This window comes from Lissotriton vulgaris, chromosome 1_2 (assembly GCF_964263255.1).
Source record: "Lissotriton vulgaris chromosome 1_2, aLisVul1.2, whole genome shotgun sequence".
Classification (NCBI taxonomy): Eukaryota; Metazoa; Chordata; class Amphibia; order Caudata; family Salamandridae; genus Lissotriton; species Lissotriton vulgaris.
In genome coordinates this window covers 155,872,280-155,900,131 of record NC_141686.1, presented here as the reverse complement: position 1 = coordinate 155,900,131, position 27,852 = coordinate 155,872,280, and the positions used below count along the sequence as shown (strand labels likewise).

The 27,852-nt window shown below is 42.5% G+C and overlaps 3 protein-coding genes across 5 annotated transcripts in view; 2 read left to right on the top strand and 1 right to left on the bottom strand.

Moving 5' to 3' along the window:
* The window catches only part of LARGE1 (LARGE xylosyl- and glucuronyltransferase 1), a 1,180,278-nt gene that overhangs the window by 562,233 nt on the left and 590,193 nt on the right, over window positions 1-27,852 (bottom strand). The window lies entirely within an intron of this gene.
* On the top strand, window positions 2,263-4,662 carry LOC147734724 (E3 SUMO-protein ligase KIAA1586-like). Its single transcript, XM_086953577.1, has one exon. It carries the CDS (start codon window positions 2,263-2,265, stop codon window positions 4,660-4,662), a length of 2,400 nt encoding a protein of 799 aa, XP_086809703.1.
* LOC147734723 (E3 SUMO-protein ligase KIAA1586-like) lies at window positions 20,244-22,643 on the top strand. Its single transcript, XM_086953576.1, has one exon. The coding sequence runs from the start codon at window positions 20,244-20,246 to the stop codon at window positions 22,641-22,643; it is 2,400 nt and encodes a 799-aa protein (XP_086809702.1).

Below are 27,852 nucleotides of genomic sequence, written 5' to 3'. Positions count from 1 at the left end.
GCGTAGGCCACGCAGAAAGGAGGCCAGGTATGTGACGGGCTGCCACCGCGCGCGCTCTTTCACCCTCACGTCACCTGCATGTGTTTGTGGTGCTCTTCGAAACATGGCATTTAACGAACATGTTATTCATGTACAAGTTTAAACGCCACCGATTAGTGCTTCCGCAGCCACCCTGGCCTGCCCACAGCACAGATCAACTTCTCAAAGGTGCGGTCCCACGCCTCCAGTCAGTGTTTTCTGAACCCACCCCGTCTACAGACCACCATCTTAGGGACTGTGCCCTCAGCACCACAGCCCACCCCACTACATAGACCATCATCTACGCCACCTTGACCACAGACCATCACCTCAAAGGCTCTGCCTTCAAACGCCGTCCTCCAGGTGAAACCTCACCCACCCTGCCCAAGTCTGCGCATCCTCCTATCTCACCCGACATAGATACCACGTCCCCACCCTAACTCCAGCGCATCACCTCTGTAGCCCACGGACCACTTACCACCACGATCATGTTTAGTGTGCAACTGTGCACTCAGTCAAGTCTGCCTGCCTGGCTATTTGTTACGCAGTTGTGCCGTGGGCTGCCTGTAAGCAGTACAGGATGAGATGCAGGCCCGGGCCCAGGGCAGGATTCGGTTTCGTTTTCAGGCCGGGCACGCTCATAAAATTGTGGGGGTTTGGGTTGGGCCTTGCTTGGCTGTCACTGTGCCAGGCAAGCTGCAGCGTGTGGTGCGCAAATCTTCTACCTCTTACTTGTTAGTTGTTACAGTCAGTTACACTACATTAAAGGGCTGGTTTTAAGCAATCTGGATAATAAATCTGCGCAGGTGAGGCCTGCAGATTAAGTTTTTTATGTTCGGACGTCACGTCACACACTGCTTAAATGTTGTTGTTTCTAATGCCCTGCCTGTCATAGGCTAGTTGTTTAATCATCACGAATCGATGCACGATCAGGTTTGTTGTGTGTGCACTCACTGGCTATTTGTTGCGCAGTTGCGGGCTGCCTGGGTGAAATCAGTACAGGTTACAGGCCCAGGGCAGGATTCGGCTTCCTTTTCAAATATCATAAAATCTGTGGGGGTTCGGCCTGGGGCTGTGCCAGGCAAGCTGCAACATGCGCAAATGTTCTGACTGACTTAAGTTACACTACTACATTAAGGGCTGTTTTTTTTTTTTGAAGCAAATAGCAATGGATAATAAATGCGCAGGTGAGGCCTACAGATTAACTTTTTTTATGTTCGGAAGTCACACTGCTTAAATGTTGTTACTGATGCCCTGGCTTTAGGCTAGTTTGATCATCATGAATCGATGCACAATCATGTTTGTTGTTGCCAGCAGTATGCACTCACTAGCTATTTGTTGCGCATGATGAGGGTAAGGGAGCCTTTGTCTGACGTTTCCATGATTTCTAGCCAGGGTGCCTTTGTGTGACATTTCCATGATTTCTAGCCTGGGTGCCTTTGTGTGACATTTCCATGATTTCTAGCCTGGGTGCCTTTGTGTGACATTTCCATGATTTCTGCCCTGGGTGCCTTTGTCTGACGTTTCCATGATTTCTAGCCTGGGTGCCTTTGTTTGACATTTCCATGATTTCTAGCCTGGGTGCCTTTGTCTGACATTTCCAAGTTGTGAGATTACCATGCTTTCTGGCCTTGGTGGCTATGCACGTCCTCATTTAGGTGTACAATTTACTATGCTTTGAAAGTTGATACAGCTAAATATGTTGTGCACCATTTTAGTTTTTTTCTCTTCAAAAAAATGTTCTTGAGGGGAGAATGACCCCCATGCAAACATCTCTAGCAGTCATTAAGCTTGCTTGCTATGCACTGTATGGGGGCTGGTCAAACAAAACTTGCCAGGGCTGCTTTGGGTTCCCATTCTGGCCTTGAGTGTCAATTAATGAATACTTTTTGTGAATCACAGTGTGTAACTAACTTTGCACACTTCCACCTTACCCTGCTTTAGTTGTCATGCTACTGCTACAGGAAGCCAAAGCTTAAAAGTGAGGCAAACTTTAAAGACTTTGTGCCTCTTTTCAGTGAGTGCTCATCTGCAAAAGGTCTGAATTTGGGTGGGCAAACCCGGCAAAGTAAGATTATACTTGTAGTCAGTTGTAGACAGTAGATGGTAATATATGTGCAGATGCATAAATTTCTTTGGAGCAAACTGCAAAAAAAAATAATTGTGCATGTATTATTACTTAATTGAATTGACATCACACTTCGCACATGTCTAGCATGTTTTATTTCACTTTGCTTCCCTAGAATGTCGCACAGTGGGCAGAAGAAGATTTCAAGCTACTTCACAAAATTTAAGCCCAAAGACGATGGGGAGCCTACTAATAAAGTAGCTAAAAAAGACCATGTACTTCCGGTGGATGAAGGGAACAACACAGAAGATGAAGTGCAAGAGAAGGCACAAGATGAGAGGGACACCACTACTAGCAGCAGCGTTATCACACCTACAGAAGAAAAGACACAAGATAGTCCTCTCCGAGATGACCAGTATCATGCTGTGGAGATTGCTGAGAGTGAGACAGAGGAAACTCCAAGCACTAGCAAACAATTTGACACATTATCGCTGAAACCACATTCAGGCACAGTTTTTAGGAAAGGCATTCTTCCTAAAGGTTGGAAACACGATCAAAAGATATATTTCCAACGCAAGCATCCGTGGTTAATTGTTAAAGGCACTAACCTTGGCTGTTCTGTGTGTCGCCAAGTCCGTGATCTTGGTGCTGAGAAATCCAGGGGAATGAAATTGTCCAAAGAATGGACTGACTCTACTGTGAAGGCATATGGCACAAATCCACGACAACAGCAAAAATCATTGAGAAAAAAGATTGGAGAACATGCACAAAGCAAGGCTCATGTTGCAACTTTAAAAATCTTAGAAAATGCAAAAAAAGATTCTTTATTGCAAGTAACTGCAAAAGCTCAATCTTTACAAATGTCATCAACATCCAGAATATTCCGTGTAGCTTATAAGGAAGCAAAGCGGAACAGGCCAGCGTATGGTTTTGAAACAGAGATAGACTGCCACCAGTTAAATGGACTGGATATGGGTCGAATTTTGCACTCCAATGTAGCTTGCGCAAACATACAACGCCACATATCCTCAGAAATGAAGAGGAAGATATTTGCTCAAATTATTGAACTTTCCCCAAAAATAAGTATTTTACTAGATGAAGGCACTGCGTTAAATAGGAAAAGTTCTTTAATTGTGTACATGCGAATGCAGCTACCTGGCATGGACTCACCAGCTAATATTTTTGTTGACCTCATTGAGCTGAGTGATTTGTCAGCTGACGGCATAGTAAGTAGTTTACTGTCTGCTCTAAAAAAAGATCCTATTAATATAAGTGAGGACTTTCTCTCCAAATGCCTGGTTTCAGTTGCCTGTGATGGCGCTTCAGTGATGTTTGGCCGTCACAGTGGTGTTATAAAGAGGTTGCAAGAAAAAATCTCTCCCAATATTGTAGCCTGGCACTGCTCAGCACATCGCCTGGAACTTGCCGTTCATGATGTCATGAAAGATATTGGCGCTACAAATCACTTCAAAAACTTACTCGACAAGCTATATTCTTTGTTTGCCACATCTGTTAAAAACCGTTTGGAGCTAAAGGAGTGTGCAGAAGTTCTTGACATTCAGCTCTGCAGAATAGGTAGAGTGTTAGATACTCGTTGGGTTGCATCAAGCTTTAGAACAGTAGAAGCTGTTTGGAATGCTTATCCTGCTCTCTACAAGCATTTTACTAGTGCTGCTGTTGATGCTTCCCATGACAGTTCTAATCGAAATATGTACACCGGCCTAGGAAGGCGATTATCATCTATCCAGTTTGTTGCTAATCTTGGCCTCATGTATGATGCTCTTCAGGAGTTATCAGAGTTATCACTCGAGTTACAGAAACGTGATTCTACAATTATTGATGCCCATCGAGCTATTTGTCGGCAAATAGCAGTGTTTGAGGCAATGGTAGACCGGCAAGGAAAGCATTTCTCACAGTGTAAAAAGGCAATGGAAGAAAATATATTCCAGGGTGTGATGCTGCACAAAGGAAAGACCACTGACAAAATCATTGAACAGGGACAGTTTTTTCGTAGCCTTGCAGAAAATCTGAGAAATCGTTTGTTGTCTACAGGCGGTACTAATTCTGCTGACAAAAAGGCTGACTATGAGACGCTGATTAACGAAGTGAAAGTTTTATACAAACAGTACTGGCCTGATGAGCTACCTGTTCTTTATGGTGAAAGTGACATTGAGTCTCTGTGTAAAAGATTCAACATTGCCAGCCGAGAAACCATACGTGCATACAGAGAGTATAAAGAATCTGGAGGAAAAGAAATTAAAAGGCAGTTCAAGGAGCTTTTGATGGCTTTGCACACTATTGCTATCAGTACTGCAGAATGTGAGCGGGGCTTTTCTCAAATGAATCTCATTTGCACATCTACAAGAGCATCATTGCTGACTGAAACAATATCTTCTTTAATGTTTTTAAATCTTGTTGGTCCACCATTTAAGAGATTCAATCCAATCCCCTATGTTCAGTCATGGCTTGCAAAAGGGCGGAGAGCAGCTGATGACACTAGGAGTAAAGCAAGGAAAGAGGAGGATTTGGAATGCACAAGTGATTTAGACTGTGTGTGGGCTTTTCTAGAAAAATAGATGCTAGCCCAGTGTAACTGAAAAATGGGTCATTGCAATATTTTAAAAAAGTTAGGCTTTACTGGACTTTTGGGGAAATTTAATTGTTGTGTACTTTATATAGGTTATTTATTTGCATTGATTGACAGTGTCAATTTATTTAATATTTTCTTATAGCTGTCTCTTGTTTTGGATGTTATATTTATTATAATTTATATAATTTATTTTGTTTTTATAAGATTTACCTTGCTTTTTCAGTTTAGAACATATTTATTTGTATTTATATGCTTTATGTTACATTATTTTGTCTTTATAGGTTTACATTTTGTATGGCACTGACAGACTGACTATGGCCATTTTGCACTAATAGCTAGGAGTCTGACTTGCAATACTGTGAAATTCAAACTGCCTCGTCATTATCTATTCCTTTGGCCTAGGTAGCTCTAGGTCCTTTTGGTGGAGATTACATTTTGCTGAGCTTTCTGGTAAGATACAATTCTTGAATTAAAAAGTCATATTTGGAATATATGCCTCTTTTCTAATCTGTTGTGTCTGTGTGATACAGAACTGCATAGTTCCATATTTTATTTAACTAATCTGTGTCTAATAAATGCACATCTATCCCCCAGGGTCTAAGCTATAGTAACAAGCCCACTTGGTAATCCTCTTCTTTTTTCAATTGTTTCTCTAACAAAATACTCTAGTGTACTGAATAATCACATACCCCTTCGGCCACTGGAAGTGCCATGATGACTGACTAATTCAAGTACATTGCATGATGTTGTTCACTTTCTCCGTTTAGAGTGTTTTAACAACATTTTGGTTCATTTTGGCACATAAGCTATGTAAAAGTTGTACCTTAGAATTCATAGACTGTTAAAAATGGCATACCCTACCCCAGTATTGTACTCCTTTCTCACCAAATCAGCACATACAGCACTGAAATGGTCCCTTTTCAATGCATTAGTGATTTTAGCTAATTTATTACAACATTGTGCTTTAAATGCACTTTTGAGTTAATCTTTTTCAAAATGTTCACAAGGCAAGGGACCCTCCTATCAAAACCTTACTATGAGGAAGGCTCCCTTGCTGAAATTTCGGATCAGCCAGATATATATATTACCTCTAACTTTTAGCAGAGCCAGTTGAAAATGTGGGTGGAGCCAATATAGTAAGTGGGTGGAGCCAGTGGATGAAGTGGGCGGAGCCAGAGAAAAGTAGGTGTGGCCTCTGACAAACATTTGAGCACCTGCACTTCATTTTTTACAAATTAAGCACTGATTGGAACCATTTCTAATAGCCCACTCAACATGTGGAACAACACAAAGGTCAGCTTCCTCGAAATTACAGTTAAGTTCTGGAACAACATGGCCCGTACCTTTTGAATATCTCTGCAGGCACACACGCTTCCTTGACAATCATTCCACTTGCAATAACTGGAAATTCAGTGTTCACTGAACCATCAGCAATGTTTTGGTGAGTTCTTTCTTTTTTTTGATGTTGATGAGAATGTATCAAGTTGCACAGGTTTAGGTGCCAAATCTTTTATGAAGACAAGGTCAATTGTTCCCCTTGTAGACGTTCGTCTGATTCTCTCACATGCTTTGGCAGATAGTTCAAGATAACTGTCAAATACAATGTGCAGCTCTTACAAGGTGCACACTGACTTTGATATCTATAGACCAGTTTGAATGACCTCTCAGAAGTTTTGCATGGATGAAATCTTGACCATGCAACTGATTGACACATAATACACAAAGGCGACCCTGGGCCACGAGGAACGCAGTATCAAGTGATGGGAACTGGCAACTGTTGTAAGTAGTTACATAGTTGTGGCCCGAAATGAAAAGCCCCTCACCCCCCTCCTGCTGGACTATTCACTGACGCGCCGCTGCCCCACAGAATTCTTGCGATTCCGAACCTTACCCTGGTGTACCCCTTTATTACGAGGATAGAGATGCACTGATTACCACACAACCCAGCAAATAATAACACACTTATTTCTCAATGACAGAACCCCCTATTTCTTTTTGTTTTAATAGGTTGTTATTAGATGTTTAATAGTTAGTATATGACTCATTGGTATATTTCCATTTATTCTCCTCCTTTCTCTTTGCGGAACCCCTCTGACAGGGTGTTGGAACATTTGTACATCGACATCCATTACATCTACTGACGACGCTTAAACTGTATATCATCGCACAGTTCAGGAAACCATATGTTAGAACCAGTGATTGCACATGTAAGCTGGTGATAATGCGTAACTGTGGGCAGGCAATCATAGCGAGGCATGGATTACTGCTTGTTGATGTTACCTGTGAACACTATGACACATCCTGAGTACGCTCCTGCAAGGTGGATTGTTGAACTGAATAGTGCTCTAAAGAGGATGTATAATGCAGAGCTTTGCGTTATCAATGATTATTTCGTATTGTCCTGCAGAATGTAAATAGAAGCAATGGAAAGTAATTTGGAGAAAAACCAATAAAGATGTTTAAAAAAAAAAAATTTGAACAGTGAATGTACAAGTTTGTGATTCACTGGTTTGGCTGCAGCATCCCCGTCAAACAATGTGTTTGTTGGAAAATGATCATGCGACAGAATGTCCTTTATAAATTCACCCCTTTCTTTTGCTACATCCATCTCTCTATGTGCTTCTGAATGTTGTGTTTTTTTGAAACCTGTTTTGTAGTAGCTGGTTGAACAAAACACTTACTATGGTAATTACAGCGTGGAAGTTTAGCTTTAGTGATTATGTCAAACAGCTTTTTCTCTTTCAATACAAATCTCTGCTGCTTCAGTTCTGTGAATAGTTTCGATCCATGTTCCAGGATATCTAGTAGACATGTCTTTATATCGTTATCCACATATTGTTTGGTCACAAAGTTGTGTATTCACACAGGCTCAATATTTTCAAAGGGGTTTCCTTGCTACTGCATGAAATGAAGAAGGTAGTCAAAAGATTTAATAAAATGTTCCCCTCTCTTTCCAACAAGTTCATGGTGAGGGAACCTTCCCTCTGTCTTTCACCACAAAATGTCTAAGAATTAATTTTCTGTAGAGGTATGCTTTTTCCACCTCTAGGTTCATAACTCTTTTCAAATACCATGACACATATCTCAGGCAGTTTATGCAATCAAATACATGAAACACAGTAATCAGTGACTCCATAGTCTTCGCATGCAGCTCCAAATCACCTTCCTGATCAGCATGTACCAAGTTTTTCATTAGAGCTATAGTGTGTAAAACATTTTCCCAGTACTTTCAAAGTTCTGATTTTTCTTCACATTCTTTGACAAACTCTTCAGGCTTTCTGATTTTGAACTTAGTGTATTGAACATTGCCTGGCTTTGCATTATGTCTTGAATGAAGAGCACCCTGTGCCGTGTTCACTTATGAGATAAGATAAGCAAAACCAAATTTGTCATTCTTGTTCCAGAAAGCATTCCAACATAATATTTCTAAAGCCTCAGATATGATGAGTATACCCTGTAACGAACTAACATATTAAGGTCAGCACAATACTGACAAGATAGTTTTGCTTCTAAAGATTTCAGCCCCAAGAAGTGTATCGACTATGCCACATCGACTCAGATAACTTCCTGCACATCACAACACAACTGTTGTCATATGGAAAACACCTACCATTGGATAAAGGTCATCAAATTCTATTGGATTGCTCAACAAAAATGTCAGCTGCAATACCGAAAACAACTTCATTTCAGACAATTGGCAGGAGAGGCTGGTCTTCAAGCTGAACATGCACATTTTGGACTTTTTAGAGCTATGAATACTGTTGCATAGTTTGTGACTGGAGATGGTATTACTGGTAAAAACCCAACTTTCTTCAGTGGGACGGTATTCTGGGAGATCACAGCATGAATTCCAGCCCACAGAGAAATTGGCCTTTCTTCATCCTTCATTCTGCACAGAATACGCCCTATGATAAATTAAGTTAACTCAACTTTGCAGACCGTGCCATCAGGTAGAAGAAGATCCATGCCCTCAGCCACTTCGAAACTTTCTGGTACACTGGAACATGTTGATGGCTTGTAGTGATTTTGCACACAGTGGCAAAGCAGTTGGGTTACAAGTTTGCAGCTTTGTTTGTTTATGCCTACAGCTAACAAATCTTGTTTTCCAGCAACAAGTTCATTGGTACAATCTTGAAAAAATTACCATGGTAGTATCATGTGTGCTGGATGTTCCAAAGAAGAGCTGTTTTCAAAATCAAAATTATTAAGAGCAGCAATTGTAAATCCTTTCCTGGTAACATGACTTGGAAGTGGTGTGCTGTCGGATTAACAAGATTCTGCATCATGAGCTGCTAACAAGGTCCTGCTCTGTACTATGTCATTATAACTTGTTGATACACCAATCCTATTCATTGAAGTGACTTGCTTCCTACTTTAGCACTTGCCATAGATTGCGTGGCCAGTCATCATGTGTAGCAGAATTTTCTTTTTGTTGTGATGTAATTCATAAAACATGATTTCGAAAAGACAGTACATTTGCACAGCATAAGACGGTCAGGTCATGGGACTGTTTTCCACTTCTTCATTGATATTTTCAAAGCCATCATCCATGTTTTCCGCTTCTTTTCCGAACTTAAGAACTTTAGTTTGGAACAGTTTTGCTTTGCTGATATTATACAATTATGTAAAAAAAGTTTAGAAAAAACAACAGTCATTCTTGTTGACTTTCTATGATTTATTTAGTTATTTTAGAGGTTTTATATAGCGCTAGCTGGACCCAGGGGTATCAGAGCGCTTTACATTTTAGAGACAAGAAGGTCAATAAGACAGGGGACATACATAGCATCAATGTATATAAACAACATATAAGTCTCCGCCTGATAGATTTCAAAATGATACATATGGGAAATAAGCACATCAAAATATGGAAGATGTGAATAATCAAAAATATCAAAAGGCAACAAATTGAAAGAAAGCGGGAGGGGCAGAGGTGATGGGGGTTGGAGGGGATGAGGGCTGAAGGTGGACAAGGGAAGGGGGGTGCAATGAGGAGTGAAGGTGGTAAACAGGGAGGGGGAAGTGACGAGGAGGAAGGGCGAGTAAGGCTCGATATTTTTTTTTTTTTTTAAAAAGGTAGGGTGGATGCAACTAGAGTCGTACAGATGTGTCCAGTGGAAGAGAACAGATATGGATTAGGGTCCCCAGTATTTATTGAGGAGATGTAGTTTGAGTTCTTTTTTTAAGCTAGAGTAGGAAGGGTTCCAGTGAAGGTCAGTTGGAAGGGCATTCCAAATGCAAGGAGTGTTGCCGGAAAAGGATTCTAAATCTTTCAGGACATTTCTTAAAATTGTTTCAGCTGATTTTACTGCATCCTACGATCTTATTTTGGTAGCAAGAACTGCAGGAGTCATATCAGCAGACAACACCATATGTGGCTCATTATTTTTGTTAGACTGACAGATCTCACGGAGTGTGAACCCGTAGCCAGCACTCAAGAGTGGCTTTAAAACTAAATTTGTTTTTTCAAAGAGTGCAAACTTAACTGAAGATTGGCGGTTATGTTGCTGCTGTAAGCTTATTGTACATTCATATGTTCGAATGCATGCATGCAGTTCGGGTGGGCATACAAATCTGCAACAAATATATTCACCTTGTTGTTTAAATCAGCTACTCGGCTGAGAACTTCATTGTGGAATAAACTAGCTGTAGATAGATACATGTTTGCCCTTTGAGACTCACATACTCTGTACTTTGTTCTTTCATCAATACCTTTGGTCCTTCTTCTGTCTAAACCACAGATAACACATTGAAGATCGTCAGCTTTCTGATCAGTTGTTGGAGGTGGACAAGGGGTAGCCATCGATCTTTTAAGTGGATGGGCATTGAGTTTGGTTGTCGTCGCTTTCTTAGAAGACTCGGATTCTTGTTTTGATTCACTGGCTTCGGCTACTTTTTGGCCATTTCTTTCCAGGCTTTTTTCTATTGAATACAACTTGTAGCCCTTGTTGTTACAATGATAAAATATTTGATCCTCTTCAACCATCAGTTTTAATCTTTTGTGAACCATGTCTTGCCATATTTCTGCAGCATCTCGAAGTCTCTTCTGTCTAGCCACAGTTGATGTTAGCTTTTCTCTTTGTTGAAGGAGTCCTCAGATTCTTTAGTTAACAACACTCTGTCAGGAGGTAAAGATCCTCTGCTGCAACCTGCTTAGCTCATATTTACGAATTTTAATCAACAGAAAACCTGAACCAAAAACAATATTAAAATAAATTACCAATATGATGGCTAATACACATCATTATAGCGTCACCATTTTGGAATTATTTTCTGTCTCTATAAGACTACTTGACCCCCAAAACCTATGTATTGACTCCAAAATGAATTATTATAGGTCTCATGGTTCCTGAAATATTACATCATCACTGCAACACATCCACCGTTTTTTAAAATATCATCCAGAAAAATGCGGCATAGATTAGCAATGTCTACCTAAGCTAACTTACTTCTCTAATGATACAAAAACGCAAATCAAAAACTTTAATTTCTGCACAACAATTTATTTACAGAGGTATATCAAGAGCCCAGGACTAATGAATGATAAAAAGATATATTCTGCTCTTTGGCCCATGTTTCTTCAGCTAGGCCACCTCATTCCAAAGTCCTTCTACAAAACATCAATATTTGGGACTGTGTTAGAGATTCCACCTGCTTTAAGAGCTTATACTCTGAACACCTGAATTCTTAATGTTTCTTACATGTTTTGGGTCAGGTGACTCGTGGGGCTCTGAACTAGTCTTAAAGATGGGTGCACTGTTTCAAAATTGTTCCCGCCTCTACTCCAAAGAGCAGGTATTCCAACACAGGGCTGTTCGTATTATTTTACAAGCCAGGCAGCTGTCACTAAGAAGTACCAGTTACTCAAGACTAAACCATTATAAGCTAATCATACGCAAAGGCAGCCTAGTTATTAATGTAGCAGTAATGGATTGGCTATGTAGGACAAGTTGTCATCTCTTATAACAAAAACTCTTTTGTGAGATTAATTTTATTTCTGTTTTTTCTGTTTTATATTCTCATGCTGTGCATATTCCCATCATCTAGACCTGGGACCCGAAAAGTGCAAAGGATTGCTCTCTAAGTTTTTATCTCAGCTTCAGGCATTATTTGAATCACTCATCATCAGTCAAACTGAAGGCCAAAAAGTATTGGGACTCGGAGTCTACCTCAAAGACCCTTCGAACTAATTAAAGTTAATCAGAATTTCTCAACAGACAACATTTCGTCTCTCAGGAGCACCCATCTCATTAATGCCAATGATGTTAATAAGAGCTCTGTATACTTTACCCAACAAAGCACTCTTTTTCCTGTCTACTACATTTGCACTGAAAGCCCCAATTAGACATCAAGTCTCCACCTGCAGAGCAGAGTCCCTGTCATAGCTGCCAGAGAATTATCTTTGTTCTGTAGGGAGCTGGGACAGGCAAATAGGGGAGAGCTTTAAGTCTTGGAGGGAGCTGAGATCTTTGGTGTTTTTATGCTACTGGGGTGGCTTTTTTCAGTGCAAATGTCACAGAGAGGTTTGCAGTCATAAGATACACTTCAATTATAGGTAATATATTATTCTGTAGTAAAGGGAGGAATCTTCTGCCATGGGAATTTAGGGATGGTGGGACAGTACTTTTCCGCTAATGATACAGGTTTACATCCTTCTAATAATCCTGTCAGAGCAACTGTTCCTCAGAATATACTGGGATTGAGAAAGCATGATCCCTCCCCCAAGAAGTGCTGGTCTGGACGGTACTGGACTCCCAGGGACACAGACGTCAGAATACTATAAGCACTGTGACCTGCATTACATGCCGCTAGGCCTGGGTAGTAAATTCCGCTCCGCTCGTGGAATTTGCGGTATTTGGGTAATTTCGCGTTCCGCGGAGAACGTGGAATTGCTAAAAATTCAGTGATACGCAGCTTCGCGGGGTTTTTGGCTTGTTCGCGCTTTCAAATTTCATGTTCGCAAGATATTTCCGCCCGAGCATGCAAACAGCCGCGAACAAGAAAAAAGCATTGTAAACGGGCGGAACAAGAAATTCCGCGGAACTTTTGCGTGCTCGCAGAGATTTGTTACCATTTCACGGAGCTTTGTGTAGCGCGACTACGCAAATTCCGCCCACCCCTACATGCCGCCTGCTTGCACCAAGTCCATGGTGCTTTTCGAGTGGTCTGGCCAGTAGTGCCTGCAATATGAAGCTCCTTTCCTGCTGACCGTTGAGTGTTGGCAAAAGTCTAGCAACCTAAGCATTACCGGCAGACTCACGTCGAGTTCGGTAAATGTGAAGAGTTTTTGAGAATGCGTATGTCTGCTACAAATGAAATGAGAACCCAAGGAGGCCAAAGAAACTGCATGCGATAAGAGTACCAAGTCTTTATCATCCCTGCCGAGAAAAAGTAACAACCGTGAGACTCAGTATGAATCTGTGTCTTTCTGGAGTTAGAGTGAAGAAACTTTCTGAAACAATGCAGCAGAAAAGCATGGACTACAGACCGGTGGTCTACTCCAATATGGGAGATGAAAACTATTTTGACCGGAGTTTCACAGGTTTTAGATTTTTAGCCTAATCCATAGGAAGAGTGAGGAGCAAGGAGCATTGCAACAGGACAATTGCTGATGGACATAATGAACATTCATAATGCTGGCGAGTTTTCAAGTGCTCTGTGGCAGGTCATTAAAATGAACTGGCTTAGTCTGAGGACTGGTTTGTGTTGAAAGAGACTCATCAGTGACAGAAATCCCCCACGCTAAAAGAGGTTACGAAGCTTGAAAACGAGCCAGCATGAGAAAAGAACTGCGGAACATGCTTTGGAGTCAAATATTCCTTTTTGAGGCTGCACCGCTTTGATCATAGAACATTTTACAGTTTTATTGCATGGTCTGGCTAAGTATGAGCTCTGAAGAGTTGAACTAAAATATTCCTTTAGATTTCTGAAAATGATGCCCTTATCTCAGGATAGCAGTGTGTCTGAATATGAGGAACTGGAATAGGCTCCTATATGTAAGAGAGCAGAACACAGGAGGGGTGAAGGAGCTCAATGCCTTTGGGTGTATAATAATTAGAGGTGGTGGTTTATAGTCAAACTGTTGCCAATAAATATGCAGCATTGCTGTGCCTTGGCACCTGAAGGTTGGTCAGAAGATCTTGAGATGCTGAGGACTGTTGAAAAGGCAAGGGTCTTGGAGAAGACCTCATATCTACCATGCATGTAACTGAGTCCTCCTTACCGATATGTCAACGTTGGTCCATAAAAAGGACTTAAACGTTTCTTGCAGAACTGAACACTTGCAGGGATGCACTAGCATTCAATACCGCATGCACACTGGTGCTATACTTGCACAGGATACACACACAGGCTCTAAGTGGAACTTTCCTAGGGAGATGGCCCTGGCGTTGTAAGGGTTATCCAATGAAACTGTGCCACCACGAATGCATTGCCTGAAGCTGGTGGTGTACAGTAAATATCAAAAGGAAGAAAAAAGAAAATTGTTAAAAGCAAAAAAGTAATGTACAAACACCACCCACCCAAAGTAGTCAGGTGTTAGGGAGAAGTCATTTTTCAGTCTTGTGCATAGGAAGAAACCCAACATTTGGTCAATGCCGCTCTAGACGCATAGATGTTGAAGTACCAAGATGCACGGGGAGAGATACACATGGTCCACTTTTGAATGCATTATGTGACAGCATCTGTGGGAGTGCTTTTAGCCTAGCTGCCTATGTATGTTGGCAATTTCAGTTAGTTGGGAAAGTGAAATAACCAGACAGTAAAGTAAGGGATGCTTCAGTCAATGCCCCAGGGAACTACAGAGAAGATCAGTGAAATACAGTTGGGTAAAAAAGAAGTAACTGAGAAAGTGAAGGAGGGTATAAACACAATAGTTGACCACGAGAGATCAGCAGGGTTTCATTGAGGTGATACGAAGAGCAGCAGTGAGAAAAGAGAAACAGGCAGCAGTGTGGACAAGAGAAGAACCCAGGCAAATCTTTAGGGGTTAAGTAAATTGACGTGAAGCTCCTTCAGAGCCTCGGAGACCCGACGAAGTAGAATGGAGTAAATAAAAAAAATAAAAATACATGGAAGGTTAAGCTGTGAATAAATTAGTGCAGGGTGAAAATGTACAGCAGGGTGGACATAAGAGTTTACTGATGTGGGGGAGAGTGGACAAGTGAAGAAATGACAGCAGGGTGAAAATCAGATGTGGTTTAAGAAGTGAATGATGCAGGGTGGACAGGTAAAAAAAACTCACATTTATGCAGGAGGGTGAAAAGAAAAAATGATTAAATAAGTAAAACAGAGTGGACAGAAATTTAGACATGCAACAGGGTAGAGAGGGGACAGTGAAATAAGTGCAGAACAGCATGATGCAAATACTCCCTTGCCTGACGTGATTATCCTTTCTTTACAAATCGAACACAAATAAACAAAATACACAGCTTTCACAAAACTGTCAACTTAGGAAAAACATTAGTGCAAAAGCGGAAGTTACATTTACAAACGAGACCGATCGGACAAATCAAACATAACATGTAACTGTCCTAAACACAAATATCAGATTGACATATTTAAGAACTATACAGCCATTTTAACAAATGTGCTATTTTTTATGAGGTTTGAATGGGTGGATTTAAGAGCCTTCTCACTTGAAGAGGGGAGGTTTGGAAAGCACTTTAGTGTTTAAAAAAGAAAGTAGGGTAGTTAAATGTAGTACACACAGAAGAGGCTGGAAAAGTGCAGCAGTTTTCAAATGCTGAGGCATTGAAATTACAAGAGGTGGCTAAAGCTGCACAGAAACCGCTGTCTATAAAGATAAGCAAGGGCGGAAATGTTTGCGATCTAAACATTAATAATTCATTTCTGTTAAAGAGGTGGCATTTGTGTAGAATTAAAAGACGAGGGTTAAAGGCCCTGCGGGAGGAATTTAGAATTTACAGTGAATGAAGCGGTGGAGGCAGGGCTTAATTTGAGCCGGGGCTTGCCGGTGCTCAGCACCGGCACTTAATTATGGGGGCCGGGTCTATCACTCGGCATTAAAGTGCACCTGTTCTCTGCCTCATTTTCATTTTTTAGACTCGTGCGTGCGTGTCTCTGTTTGCGTGCGCAGTGCACTGACTGGTGCGTGGTGATGACTCTCTGGCAGGCACAGAGAGTGTGGCGCTGCTGTGTATTATTACTGTCAGGCAGGCAGTGGCACTGACTGGAGTTACTTCTTAGTTAAAGTTAAAGAAGACAGAAGAAGTCAAGTCAACTCAAATGAATTCCACTTCCCCAGGCGCGGCGCGGATCAGGGCCCCAGTCGGCGCCGCCTGGGCGGGAGAGTCCGGGACTTGCCGTTGGAAATTGTAACTTTGTTTCTTTTTGCAGCCTAGTTGCAGGGGCCAGGGGCAGGCACTGGGCAGGGCTTTGCTGCGGGGGTTGGGGCTGTGCGCGCCAGAGGAAGTGACGCGTGCGCAGATGATTGCATGCAAAATGCATTGCACGCGCATTTTCTCTCTGCCCGCCCCTGCATAACCGCACGTCCGCACTCCGCACCTCTTCCCGACCCCGGCCTCGCCCGCCCAAACTCCAAAGTTGCTGGTGGGGGACTCGCCGAGTCGGTCGGGGGACTGAGACTCGACTCGGAGTTGGGAGCGGCCGGCGACTGCGAGAGCTCACCGACACCGTCACTGCTCAGCAGGTGAGAGCCTGAGGGCGACCGGACCTGGGTGCGAGGCGAGCGAGGCAGGGCAGGGCGGGGACCAGACTGAGGCCTGCTGGCAGTGGGGTGAGAAATAAATTTTGATTGAACAATGAACCGTGGCGTGAAGTGAGTGAGCGTGATTAATTTACTGGTGGTGGTGGCCAGACCAGTGAGTCGGGTTTTTTTTAACACTGTGATTGGTCATTGGTGATTGGTCGACCCGACCCGACCGACTCTACCTACCACTGCTACAGCAGCGCTGCCCTGGAGGCAGGGTCCGCAGGGACAAGATGGCCTGGGGCGGTGGGCCTGGGCCTGGCCCTGGGGGTAGGCCGGCGCCGGCCGAATTTGAAATAAGGCAGGCAGGGCAGCAGCTGAGGCGGCACTGCAGGTGAGTGAGGTGGTGAGGTGAGGCGAGGCGAGGCAGGGCCTGGGGGCGGCGGGGGCCGCAGGCGCGCGCAGGATTACGTTTTTTTTTAAATTATCATTAATTTACTGGTGGTGGCCAGACCAGTGAGTCAGCCAGGTTTTTAATACTTATTGGTCGACCCAACCATCTACCTAGTGCACCACTGCTACTGTAGCGCCTCAGGCAGGGACAAGATGGCCTGGCTTTTGGTAGGCCTGTGGCGCCGGCCGAATTTCCGAAATAAGGCAGCAGGCAGCTCAGGCAGGTGAGGTGAGGCGAGGCGAGGCAGGGCTGAGCCTGGGCAGGGCCTGGGCTGGGGCGGCGGGGCCGGGGGCCGCAGGCGCGCAGGAAGGATTACGTTTTTTTAAAATTATTATCATTGTGGTTGGGAGGGTAGGGTTATGTAACATGATTGATTACACAACATTATCACATGAAGAAGTAGATGATTGGCTGCCCAGGCCTGCCTGGAGTCTGACCGGGCGGCGGGCACTGGTTACCAAACGGGGTTGGGCGGGGGGAGTGCCCGGAGCGGTGTTTCAGCCCCATCTTTTGTACTCGTTGGCACAATACGTTGGCTCCTGGCAACACTTTGTGCCTGCTGTGCCTTCCGGGGGTGTGGAGGGCGCGGGCACTGCCCGGTGGCGGGAAGAGTTGGTCGCAGATTCCAACACCCCACCCTTCCATTCTGAGGTGGTAATAATGGTATCACCAGGCTCTGATTACCGAACCCACAGGGGTGGGGTGAGGATAGATAGACAGATACTTACTGCCTGAAGTGGCAGAGAAGGAGGAAGGTGGGCAGCGGTGAACCGGGTGTGCAGGCATGGGCTGGCACAACGCCTCAGACCCTGGCTCCACGGCCCTCCCCATGCCTTCCTGTCTGAGTCATAGACCCCCCCTGCACGTCCCTCCTTCTGCACATCCCCACACACACCTTCTAATTAATTCCCAACGCACGCACACAAAGATGTTCCGTCCGTGTGCCACTCCCAATGAGTGAATCTGAATGTCCGCGAATGCCCCCGAAGGAGGTCAGCCAACCAACCCAACCCTAAGGCAGCGCCCCCTCCATCACGAGGCGCGTTACCAGCAGCACACATTGTACATCAGTGCCCCGAACACTTTATCGTCTCGGGGCGCCTTGCAAGTGGCACTAGCACGCGCTATCACCACCCGTGGAAGAACTGCTTTTACCCATGTTACGTGGGTCACACTGGATACGGCGTAGGCCACGCAGAAAGGAGGCCAGGTATGTGACGGGCTGCCACCGCGCGCGCTCTTTCACCCTCACGTCACCTGCATGTGTTTGTGGTGCTCTTCGAAACATGGCATTTAACGAACATGTTATTCATGTACAAGTTTAAACGCCACCGATTAGTGCTTCCGCAGCCACCCTGGCCTGCCCACAGCACAGATCAACTTCTCAAAGGTGCGGTCCCACGCCTCCAGTCAGTGTTTTCTGAACCCACCCCGTCTACAGACCACCATCTTAGGGACTGTGCCCTCAGCACCACAGCCCACCCCACTACATAGACCATCATCTACGCCACCTTGACCACAGACCATCACCTCAAAGGCTCTGCCTTCAAACGCCGTCCTCCAGGTGAAACCTCACCCACCCTGCCCAAGTCTGCGCATCCTCCTATCTCACCCGACATAGATACCACGTCCCCACCCTAACTCCAGCGCATCACCTCTGTAGCCCACGGACCACTTACCACCACGATCATGTTTAGTGTGCAACTGTGCACTCAGTCAAGTCTGCCTGCCTGGCTATTTGTTACGCAGTTGTGCCGTGGGCTGCCTGTAAGCAGTACAGGATGAGATGCAGGCCCGGGCCCAGGGCAGGATTCGGTTTCGTTTTCAGGCCGGGCACGCTCATAAAATTGTGGGGGTTTGGGTTGGGCCTTGCTTGGCTGTCACTGTGCCAGGCAAGCTGCAGCGTGTGGTGCGCAAATCTTCTACCTCTTACTTGTTAGTTGTTACAGTCAGTTACACTACATTAAAGGGCTGGTTTTAAGCAATCTGGATAATAAATCTGCGCAGGTGAGGCCTGCAGATTAAGTTTTTTATGTTCGGACGTCACGTCACACACTGCTTAAATGTTGTTGTTTCTAATGCCCTGCCTGGCATAGGCTAGTTGTTTAATCATCACGAATCGATGCACGATCAGGTTTGTTGTGTGTGCACTCACTGGCTATTTGTTGCGCAGTTGCGGGCTGCCTGGGTGAAATCAGTACAGGTTACAGGCCCAGGGCAGGATTCGGCTTCCTTTTCAAATATCATAAAATCTGTGGGGGTTCGGCCTGGGGCTGTGCCAGGCAAGCTGCAACATGCGCAAATGTTCTGACTGACTTAAGTTACACTACTACATTAAGGGCTGTTTTTTTTTTTTGAAGCAAATAGCAATGGATAATAAATGCGCAGGTGAGGCCTACAGATTAACTTTTTTTATGTTCGGAAGTCACACTGCTTAAATGTTGTTACTGATGCCCTGGCTTTAGGCTAGTTTGATCATCATGAATCGATGCACAATCATGTTTGTTGTTGCCAGCAGTATGCACTCACTAGCTATTTGTTGCGCATGATGAGGGTAAGGGAGCCTTTGTCTGACGTTTCCATGATTTCTAGCCAGGGTGCCTTTGTGTGACATTTCCATGATTTCTAGCCTGGGTGCCTTTGTGTGACATTTCCATGATTTCTAGCCTGGGTGCCTTTGTGTGACATTTCCATGATTTCTGCCCTGGGTGCCTTTGTCTGACGTTTCCATGATTTCTAGCCTGGGTGCCTTTGTTTGACATTTCCATGATTTCTAGCCTGGGTGCCTTTGTCTGACATTTCCAAGTTGTGAGATTACCATGCTTTCTGGCCTTGGTGGCTATGCACGTCCTCATTTAGGTGTACAATTTACTATGCTTTGAAAGTTGATACAGCTAAATATGTTGTGCACCATTTTAGTTTTTTTCTCTTCAAAAAAATGTTCTTGAGGGGAGAATGACCCCCATGCAAACATCTCTAGCAGTCATTAAGCTTGCTTGCTATGCACTGTATGGGGGCTGGTCAAACAAAACTTGCCAGGGCTGCTTTGGGTTCCCATTCTGGCCTTGAGTGTCAATTAATGAATACTTTTTGTGAATCACAGTGTGTAACTAACTTTGCACACTTCCACCTTACCCTGCTTTAGTTGTCATGCTACTGCTACAGGAAGCCAAAGCTTAAAAGTGAGGCAAACTTTAAAGACTTTGTGCCTCTTTTCAGTGAGTGCTCATCTGCAAAAGGTCTGAATTTGGGTGGGCAAACCCGGCAAAGTAAGATTATACTTGTAGTCAGTTGTAGACAGTAGATGGTAATATATGTGCAGATGCATAAATTTCTTTGGAGCAAACTGCAAAAAAAAATAATTGTGCATGTATTATTACTTAATTGAATTGACATCACACTTCGCACATGTCTAGCATGTTTTATTTCACTTTGCTTCCCTAGAATGTCGCACAGTGGGCAGAAGAAGATTTCAAGCTACTTCACAAAATTTAAGCCCAAAGACGATGGGGAGCCTACTAATAAAGTAGCTAAAAAAGACCATGTACTTCCGGTGGATGAAGGGAACAACACAGAAGATGAAGTGCAAGAGAAGGCACAAGATGAGAGGGACACCACTACTAGCAGCAGCGTTATCACACCTACAGAAGAAAAGACACAAGATAGTCCTCTCCGAGATGACCAGTATCATGCTGTGGAGATTGCTGAGAGTGAGACAGAGGAAACTCCAAGCACTAGCAAACAATTTGACACATTATCGCTGAAACCACATTCAGGCACAGTTTTTAGGAAAGGCATTCTTCCTAAAGGTTGGAAACACGATCAAAAGATATATTTCCAACGCAAGCATCCGTGGTTAATTGTTAAAGGCACTAACCTTGGCTGTTCTGTGTGTCGCCAAGTCCGTGATCTTGGTGCTGAGAAATCCAGGGGAATGAAATTGTCCAAAGAATGGACTGACTCTACTGTGAAGGCATATGGCACAAATCCACGACAACAGCAAAAATCATTGAGAAAAAAGATTGGAGAACATGCACAAAGCAAGGCTCATGTTGCAACTTTAAAAATCTTAGAAAATGCAAAAAAAGATTCTTTATTGCAAGTAACTGCCAAAGCTCAATCTTTACAAATGTCATCAACATCCAGAATATTCCGTGTAGCTTATAAGGAAGCAAAGCGGAACAGGCCAGCGTATGGTTTTGAAACAGAGATAGACTGCCACCAGTTAAATGGACTGGATATGGGTCGAATTTTGCACTCCAATGTAGCTTGCGCAAACATACAACGCCACATATCCTCAGAAATGAAGAGGAAGATATTTGCTCAAATTATTGAACTTTCCCCAAAAATAAGTATTTTACTAGATGAAGGCACTGCGTTAAATAGGAAAAGTTCTTTAATTGTGTACATGCGAATGCAGCTACCTGGCATGGACTCACCAGCTAATATTTTTGTTGACCTCATTGAGCTGAGTGATTTGTCAGCTGACGGCATAGTAAGTAGTTTACTGTCTGCTCTAAAAAAAGATCCTATTAATATAAGTGAGGACTTTCTCTCCAAATGCCTGGTTTCAGTTGCCTGTGATGGCGCTTCAGTGATGTTTGGCCGTCACAGTGGTGTTATAAAGAGGTTGCAAGAAAAAATCTCTCCCAATATTGTAGCCTGGCACTGCTCAGCACATCGCCTGGAACTTGCCGTTCATGATGTCATGAAAGATATTGGCGCTACAAATCACTTCAAAAACTTACTCGACAAGCTATATTCTTTGTTTGCCACATCTGTTAAAAACCGTTTGGAGCTAAAGGAGTGTGCAGAAGTTCTTGACATTCAGCTCTGCAGAATAGGTAGAGTGTTAGATACTCGTTGGGTTGCATCAAGCTTTAGAACAGTAGAAGCTGTTTGGAATGCTTATCCTGCTCTCTACAAGCATTTTACTAGTGCTGCTGTTGATGCTTCCCATGACAGTTCTAATCGAAATATGTACACCGGCCTAGGAAGGCGATTATCATCTATCCAGTTTGTTGCTAATCTTGGCCTCATGTATGATGCTCTTCAGGAGTTATCAGAGTTATCACTCGAGTTACAGAAACGTGATTCTACAATTATTGATGCCCATCGAGCTATTTGTCGGCAAATAGCAGTGTTTGAGGCAATGGTAGACCGGCAAGGAAAGCATTTCTCACAGTGTAAAAAGGCAATGGAAGAAAATATATTCCAGGGTGTGATGCTGCACAAAGGAAAGACCACTGACAAAATCATTGAACAGGGACAGTTTTTTCGTAGCCTTGCAGAAAATCTGAGAAATCGTTTGTTGTCTACAGGCGGTACTAATTCTGCTGACAAAAAGGCTGACTATGAGACGCTGATTAACGAAGTGAAAGTTTTATACAAACAGTACTGGCCTGATGAGCTACCTGTTCTTTATGGTGAAAGTGACATTGAGTCTCTGTGTAAAAGATTCAACATTGCCAGCCGAGAAACCATACGTGCATACAGAGAGTATAAAGAATCTGGAGGAAAAGAAATTAAAAGGCAGTTCAAGGAGCTTTTGATGGCTTTGCACACTATTGCTATCAGTACTGCAGAATGTGAGCGGGGCTTTTCTCAAATGAATCTCATTTGCACATCTACAAGAGCATCATTGCTGACTGAAACAATATCTTCTTTAATGTTTTTAAATCTTGTTGGTCCACCATTTAAGAGATTCAATCCAATCCCCTATGTTCAGTCATGGCTTGCAAAAGGGCGGAGAGCAGCTGATGACACTAGGAGTAAAGCAAGGAAAGAGGAGGATTTGGAATGCACAAGTGATTTAGACTGTGTGTGGGCTTTTCTAGAAAAATAGATGCTAGCCCAGTGTAACTGAAAAATGGGTCATTGCAATATTTTAAAAAAGTTAGGCTTTACTGGACTTTTGGGGAAATTTAATTGTTGTGTACTTTATATAGGTTATTTATTTGCATTGATTGACAGTGTCAATTTATTTAATATTTTCTTATAGCTGTCTCTTGTTTTGGATGTTATATTTATTATAATTTATATAATTTATTTTGTTTTTATAAGATTTACCTTGCTTTTTCAGTTTAGAACATATTTATTTGTATTTATATGCTTTATGTTACATTATTTGTCTTTATAGGTTTACATTTTGTATGGCACTGACAGACTGACTATGGCCATTTTGCACTAATAGCTAGGAGTCTGACTTGCAATACTGTGAAATTCAAACTGCCTCGTCATTATCTATTCCTTTGGCCTAGGTAGCTCTAGGTCCTTTTGGTGGAGATTACATTTTGCTGAGCTTTCTGGTAAGATACAATTCTTGAATTAAAAAGTCATATTTGGAATATATGCCTCTTTTCTAATCTGTTGTGTCTGTGTGATACAGAACTGCATAGTTCCATATTTTATTTAACTAATCTGTGTCTAATAAATGCACATCTATCCCCCAGGGTCTAAGCTATAGTAACAAGCCCACTTGGTAATCCTCTTCTTTTTTCAATTGTTTCTCTAACAAAATACTCTAGTGTACTGAATAATCACATACCCCTTCGGCCACTGGAAGTGCCATGATGACTGACTAATTCAAGTACATTGCATGATGTTGTTCACTTTCTCCGTTTAGAGTGTTTTAACAACATTTTGGTTCATTTTGGCACATAAGCTATGTAAAAGTTGTACCTTAGAATTCATAGACTGTTAAAAATGGCATACCCTACCCCAGTATTGTACTCCTTTCTCACCAAATCAGCACATACAGCACTGAAATGGTCCCTTTTCAATGCATTAGTGATTTTAGCTAATTTATTACAACATTGTGCTTTAAATGCACTTTTGAGTTAATCTTTTTCAAAATGTTCACAAGGCAAGGGACCCTCCTATCAAAACCTTACTATGAGGAAGGCTCCCTTGCTGAAATTTCGGATCAGCCAGATATATATATTACCTCTAACTTTTAGCAGAGCCAGTTGAAAATGTGGGTGGAGCCAATATAGTAAGTGGGTGGAGCCAGTGGATGAAGTGGGCGGAGCCAGAGAAAAGTAGGTGTGGCCTCTGACAAACATTTGAGCACCTGCACTTCATTTTTTACAAATTAAGCACTGGGTGGAGGTGAGATAAGGCTGCAACCTTTCAGCAGTTGGCTGGGCATCGTGCCATCTGAACAGGGGGGCAGTGGCATCTACTACTCTCTGGTGCCAATAGAAGAACAGAGCAGGAGGAGAAGGCAGGAGCGTCCACCTCAGATTTGTTGCACTTGCAGGTTTTTATTATGTCAACAATGTCAAAAAAAACAAGCACTGGCAAAGCGTTAATGATCTGATTAAGTTATATGGTATTTGTGACGCGTGGCAGACTCTCTATCCATCAGACTCTCGCTATGCATACTATTCTCACCCACATAAGCATTATTCAAGGATATACATGGTTTTAACTACGTGTATACTGTTAGATAATATGAGGAGGACCATGTACCCAAGGGTAGTCTCAGATCACAACCTGATTGATTTTACCTTTTCACCTGATCTGAAATGGGATAAGCCCGATAGCCCTAGGTTTACCTTCCCTCTGCATTTACTAACTAATACCAAGTATATTCAGTCTATTTCAGGCTTACATAGGGAATTTTTCACTCATAATAGAAGATCCGCTCCCCCTAAATTGTATGGGATACTATGAAAGCATATGTCCAATGCATAACGTTAGAATATGTGATTAAGTGAAATAGAGCTAGTACTGAAGAAGCGAATACTCTTCTGCAAACTGTTTGTCAGCTCGAGATACAACAGGCCTTCAAAATAACTCAAGGCGCTACAGATGAACGCCAAATCTTTGGCCAACTGTTAGAAATGTGATCTCGCGTAGACTGAATGAACAGGTCGCGGCTAGATTTGTAAAATAAAGAACCAATATGAATAAGGGGCATGGGTTGGCCGAGTTTTAGCATATCAAATTCCAGAGCAACAAACTAAGGGTAACATTCAGGCCATTAAGGGATTGGATGGTAGGCTCTATACCAAATCTAAACTTATTCTGGATCAATTTTCTAGGTTTTATAGTAAGTTGTACAGCTAGTCACAGAAGTTCGATCAGGGGAAGTGCCGGGAATATATTCGAACAGTGTCACTTACCCTCTCTTGCAGAGGAACAGGCAAGTCTGGAAATTGAGGGTGCTCCAATAGCCCTATCATCTGGCAAGGCTGCAGAGGGGGATGCGCTCCTAATGGAGTTTTATAAGACATTCAGAGAAATATTGAGTGTGGAATTTCTCTATGTGATTCAATATATTCAAGTAGGAGCGACAATACCAGACATCTGGAATGCAACTAACATAAAAAGAACAAACCGGCAGATGACTTGGGTTCTTATATCTCATTGATTAACACAGACGCCAAATGGTTTGCTAAAGTTTTAGCCCACCGTCTTGCTCCATTGATCTCGGTTCTAATATCACTACAGCAACATGGATTTCTCCCAGGCAGAGATACTACTGACAATACTAACACAGCAATAACGGCATTTGATATCACCAAAAATGTAATATGAGGATGGGTATATTACTTGACACAGAGAAGGCATTCGACCAGGTGGTTTGGGATTGCTTATGGGCCACGCTATCTGCTTTTGGCTTAGGGGACAATTTTGTTAAATTGATCCAGGCACTTTATATGACTCCACATGCTCGAGTCACGTATGCTGGGAGCTATTCTGACTTTTTTCATATTTATTGTGGGACAAGACAGGGGTGTCCAATATACAACACCTCCTCTTCACTGTTTATATTGAGCCTCATATACAGTCCCTTCTTAGGAACACAGATATTCAACTGTGGGCCTTTGCTGATCGGAAATTCAAACTCAACGCATATGCATATGCATATGCTGACGATGTGGCAATTTTTTCTTCCAACCCTGCAACAGCAGTTACTCAGATTTTTCTTGAAGCATGTACCTTTGGGGAATTCTTTGCTGAATTTACTTAAAACGCAGGTTCTTCTGAATTTTACCCCCAACTCCCCAATTCACGGGGCTACTACCTTAACGGTTTATTTAGTACTTAGGCTATGCTCCATGTTTTTTAATACTGTAAAATTAAATTATGAAACTCTACTATCTGCAATGATTATTAAATTAAAATCATGGAATAAGCTACCACTCACCATTATCGGATGAGTAAATATTATTAAAATGATAATATTCTCCCTAAATTACTTTATCTGTTTAGGGCAATTCTGCCGAGGGTCTCGGATTCTTCTTTCAGACGTCTGGAACGCGTTATCGGTAGTTTTATCTGGGGATACAGGCGGGCTAGGCATACTAGCCGACTTTTGAAATCTCCCTCTAAAACAGGCGGGCTCTCACTCTCGGACTTTAAGCTCTACTTCTGGGCCACCTTCAATTGTGGCTTACATAGTTTACTGATCAATGGGGAACCAAATCTAACACCGCTTTACTATCAGCTCGTTCTAGGAGCAGAAGCTAGGCTTTTCTTTTATCAGCTAGATGATCCTAACTATTACAAGAGGGTAAGTTTCAAAGTACTCAAAGATATCATCTGTATTTGGAAGGGGGTCTTCAAGAAATGTTCTCCAGGCTTCATAAACAAGGATACCATTATATGGGATAATCCTGCTTTTTCTTATATTTCACGTGATTTAACCAGTAGAGTGTGGGCAGACTGCGGGATTACAATAATGGGCCACTTATTTGATTTAAATGGTTTTAGATCCTTTTCTGACTTACAAGATGCCAATGAACTGCCTCATCATTCTTTCTTTAAATACCTTCAGTTGCGGACGGGTCGCAGGCATGTGGAAGGTATCAACAGCTCAGAGTTTTCTTTATACTATTTTAAGCCGGAATTTAAACCTACTATAAGTATGAGGTATCAGGCACTCACACAGCTTGTTATAGACGACACTCCGCTTCTAGCAGCGAAATGGAGCAGACTGCTCACATCCTAAGTTTCAGCTGGGGAGGTTGAGATGACTTTAGATCTGCTGGACAACTGTGTATACTCCGTTAATCTTAAGCTACAACAGTGGCGCACGGTGTGTCTTTTATATTATACTCCAGATGTAATTTTGAAATTGGGAGTAACCCCATCTATAGATGAGACAGATAAAAGCAGATTTCCTATGTGTGATCTTTTTTCTGCCCATGTCCTGCACATATTTGCTCTCTTCCCCTGTCTACAAATATTTGGGAAGGGGTGATAAATTAAATGTCATTAAGCCTGGGCCTTTCCATACAATTATATGTCAAAGAGAAAATGATGAGTGTTAAATACAAATTTGAAGGAAGCTTACAGAAATTATGGTGGCATCTGCCCGACTCTGTATTGCTCGAACATGGATCTCAGAGAATGACACTAAAGATTTAGACTGGTGCTCTCCTGCCTATCAAATATATGAATTGGAACTTGCTTTGGCTAAAGCAAGAAGTACTTCTTTGCTGCTCAAGTTTGAAATGATTTTGATCAATTTTAGACTGGATTTTTTTAATTGCTGGCAATGATTAATTGAATATAGAAATTGCTTAACTTTCTATGTGCGCATGTTCCTGTAATATTATGTCATAGTTTTAGCCAACTTATTAATTAATGAATTTATCTGTCATGAATAAATAAATGAAATCAGTCTGGTACAATCGCCCCTACTTGATTGCTCTTCCTCTGATGCTTAATCATTTTTTGATGTTTTATCCTGCATGAATTGCTCTTATGTATTGTTTTACGCCATGAAGAAAACAAAAATGTAATTAAAAAAAGGCAAAGCCAATTGTGTTTACTTTTATAAATGTGCAATGACAAAGTTATAGGTCTGGCCTTTTATTAGTGGAAACCTTTGGTAATAATTTAGCGACTGTGTCCTCCTCCAAGCTGCCATGAAAAAAAATACCATAAACAAGCAGCCTCTAGGGCCACGATAATATAGAATCGGGGAAAAGGGCCCTTTGTTGAACAGATTGCATTAGAAGACTTGAGGTGTTCCCACAATGTACAGTGTTATAAAGAGGAATCCGAAGGTTACGTTTGCATTGTAAGCAGTGAAGGCA

What these genes read in the sequence shown, in the direction of transcription:
- LOC147734723 (XM_086953576.1), top strand. Translation starts at nt 20,244, where the DNA reads ATGTCGCACAGTGGGCAGAAGAAGATTTCAAGCTACTTCACAAAATTT.
- LOC147734724 (XM_086953577.1), top strand. Translation starts at nt 2,263, where the DNA reads ATGTCGCACAGTGGGCAGAAGAAGATTTCAAGCTACTTCACAAAATTT.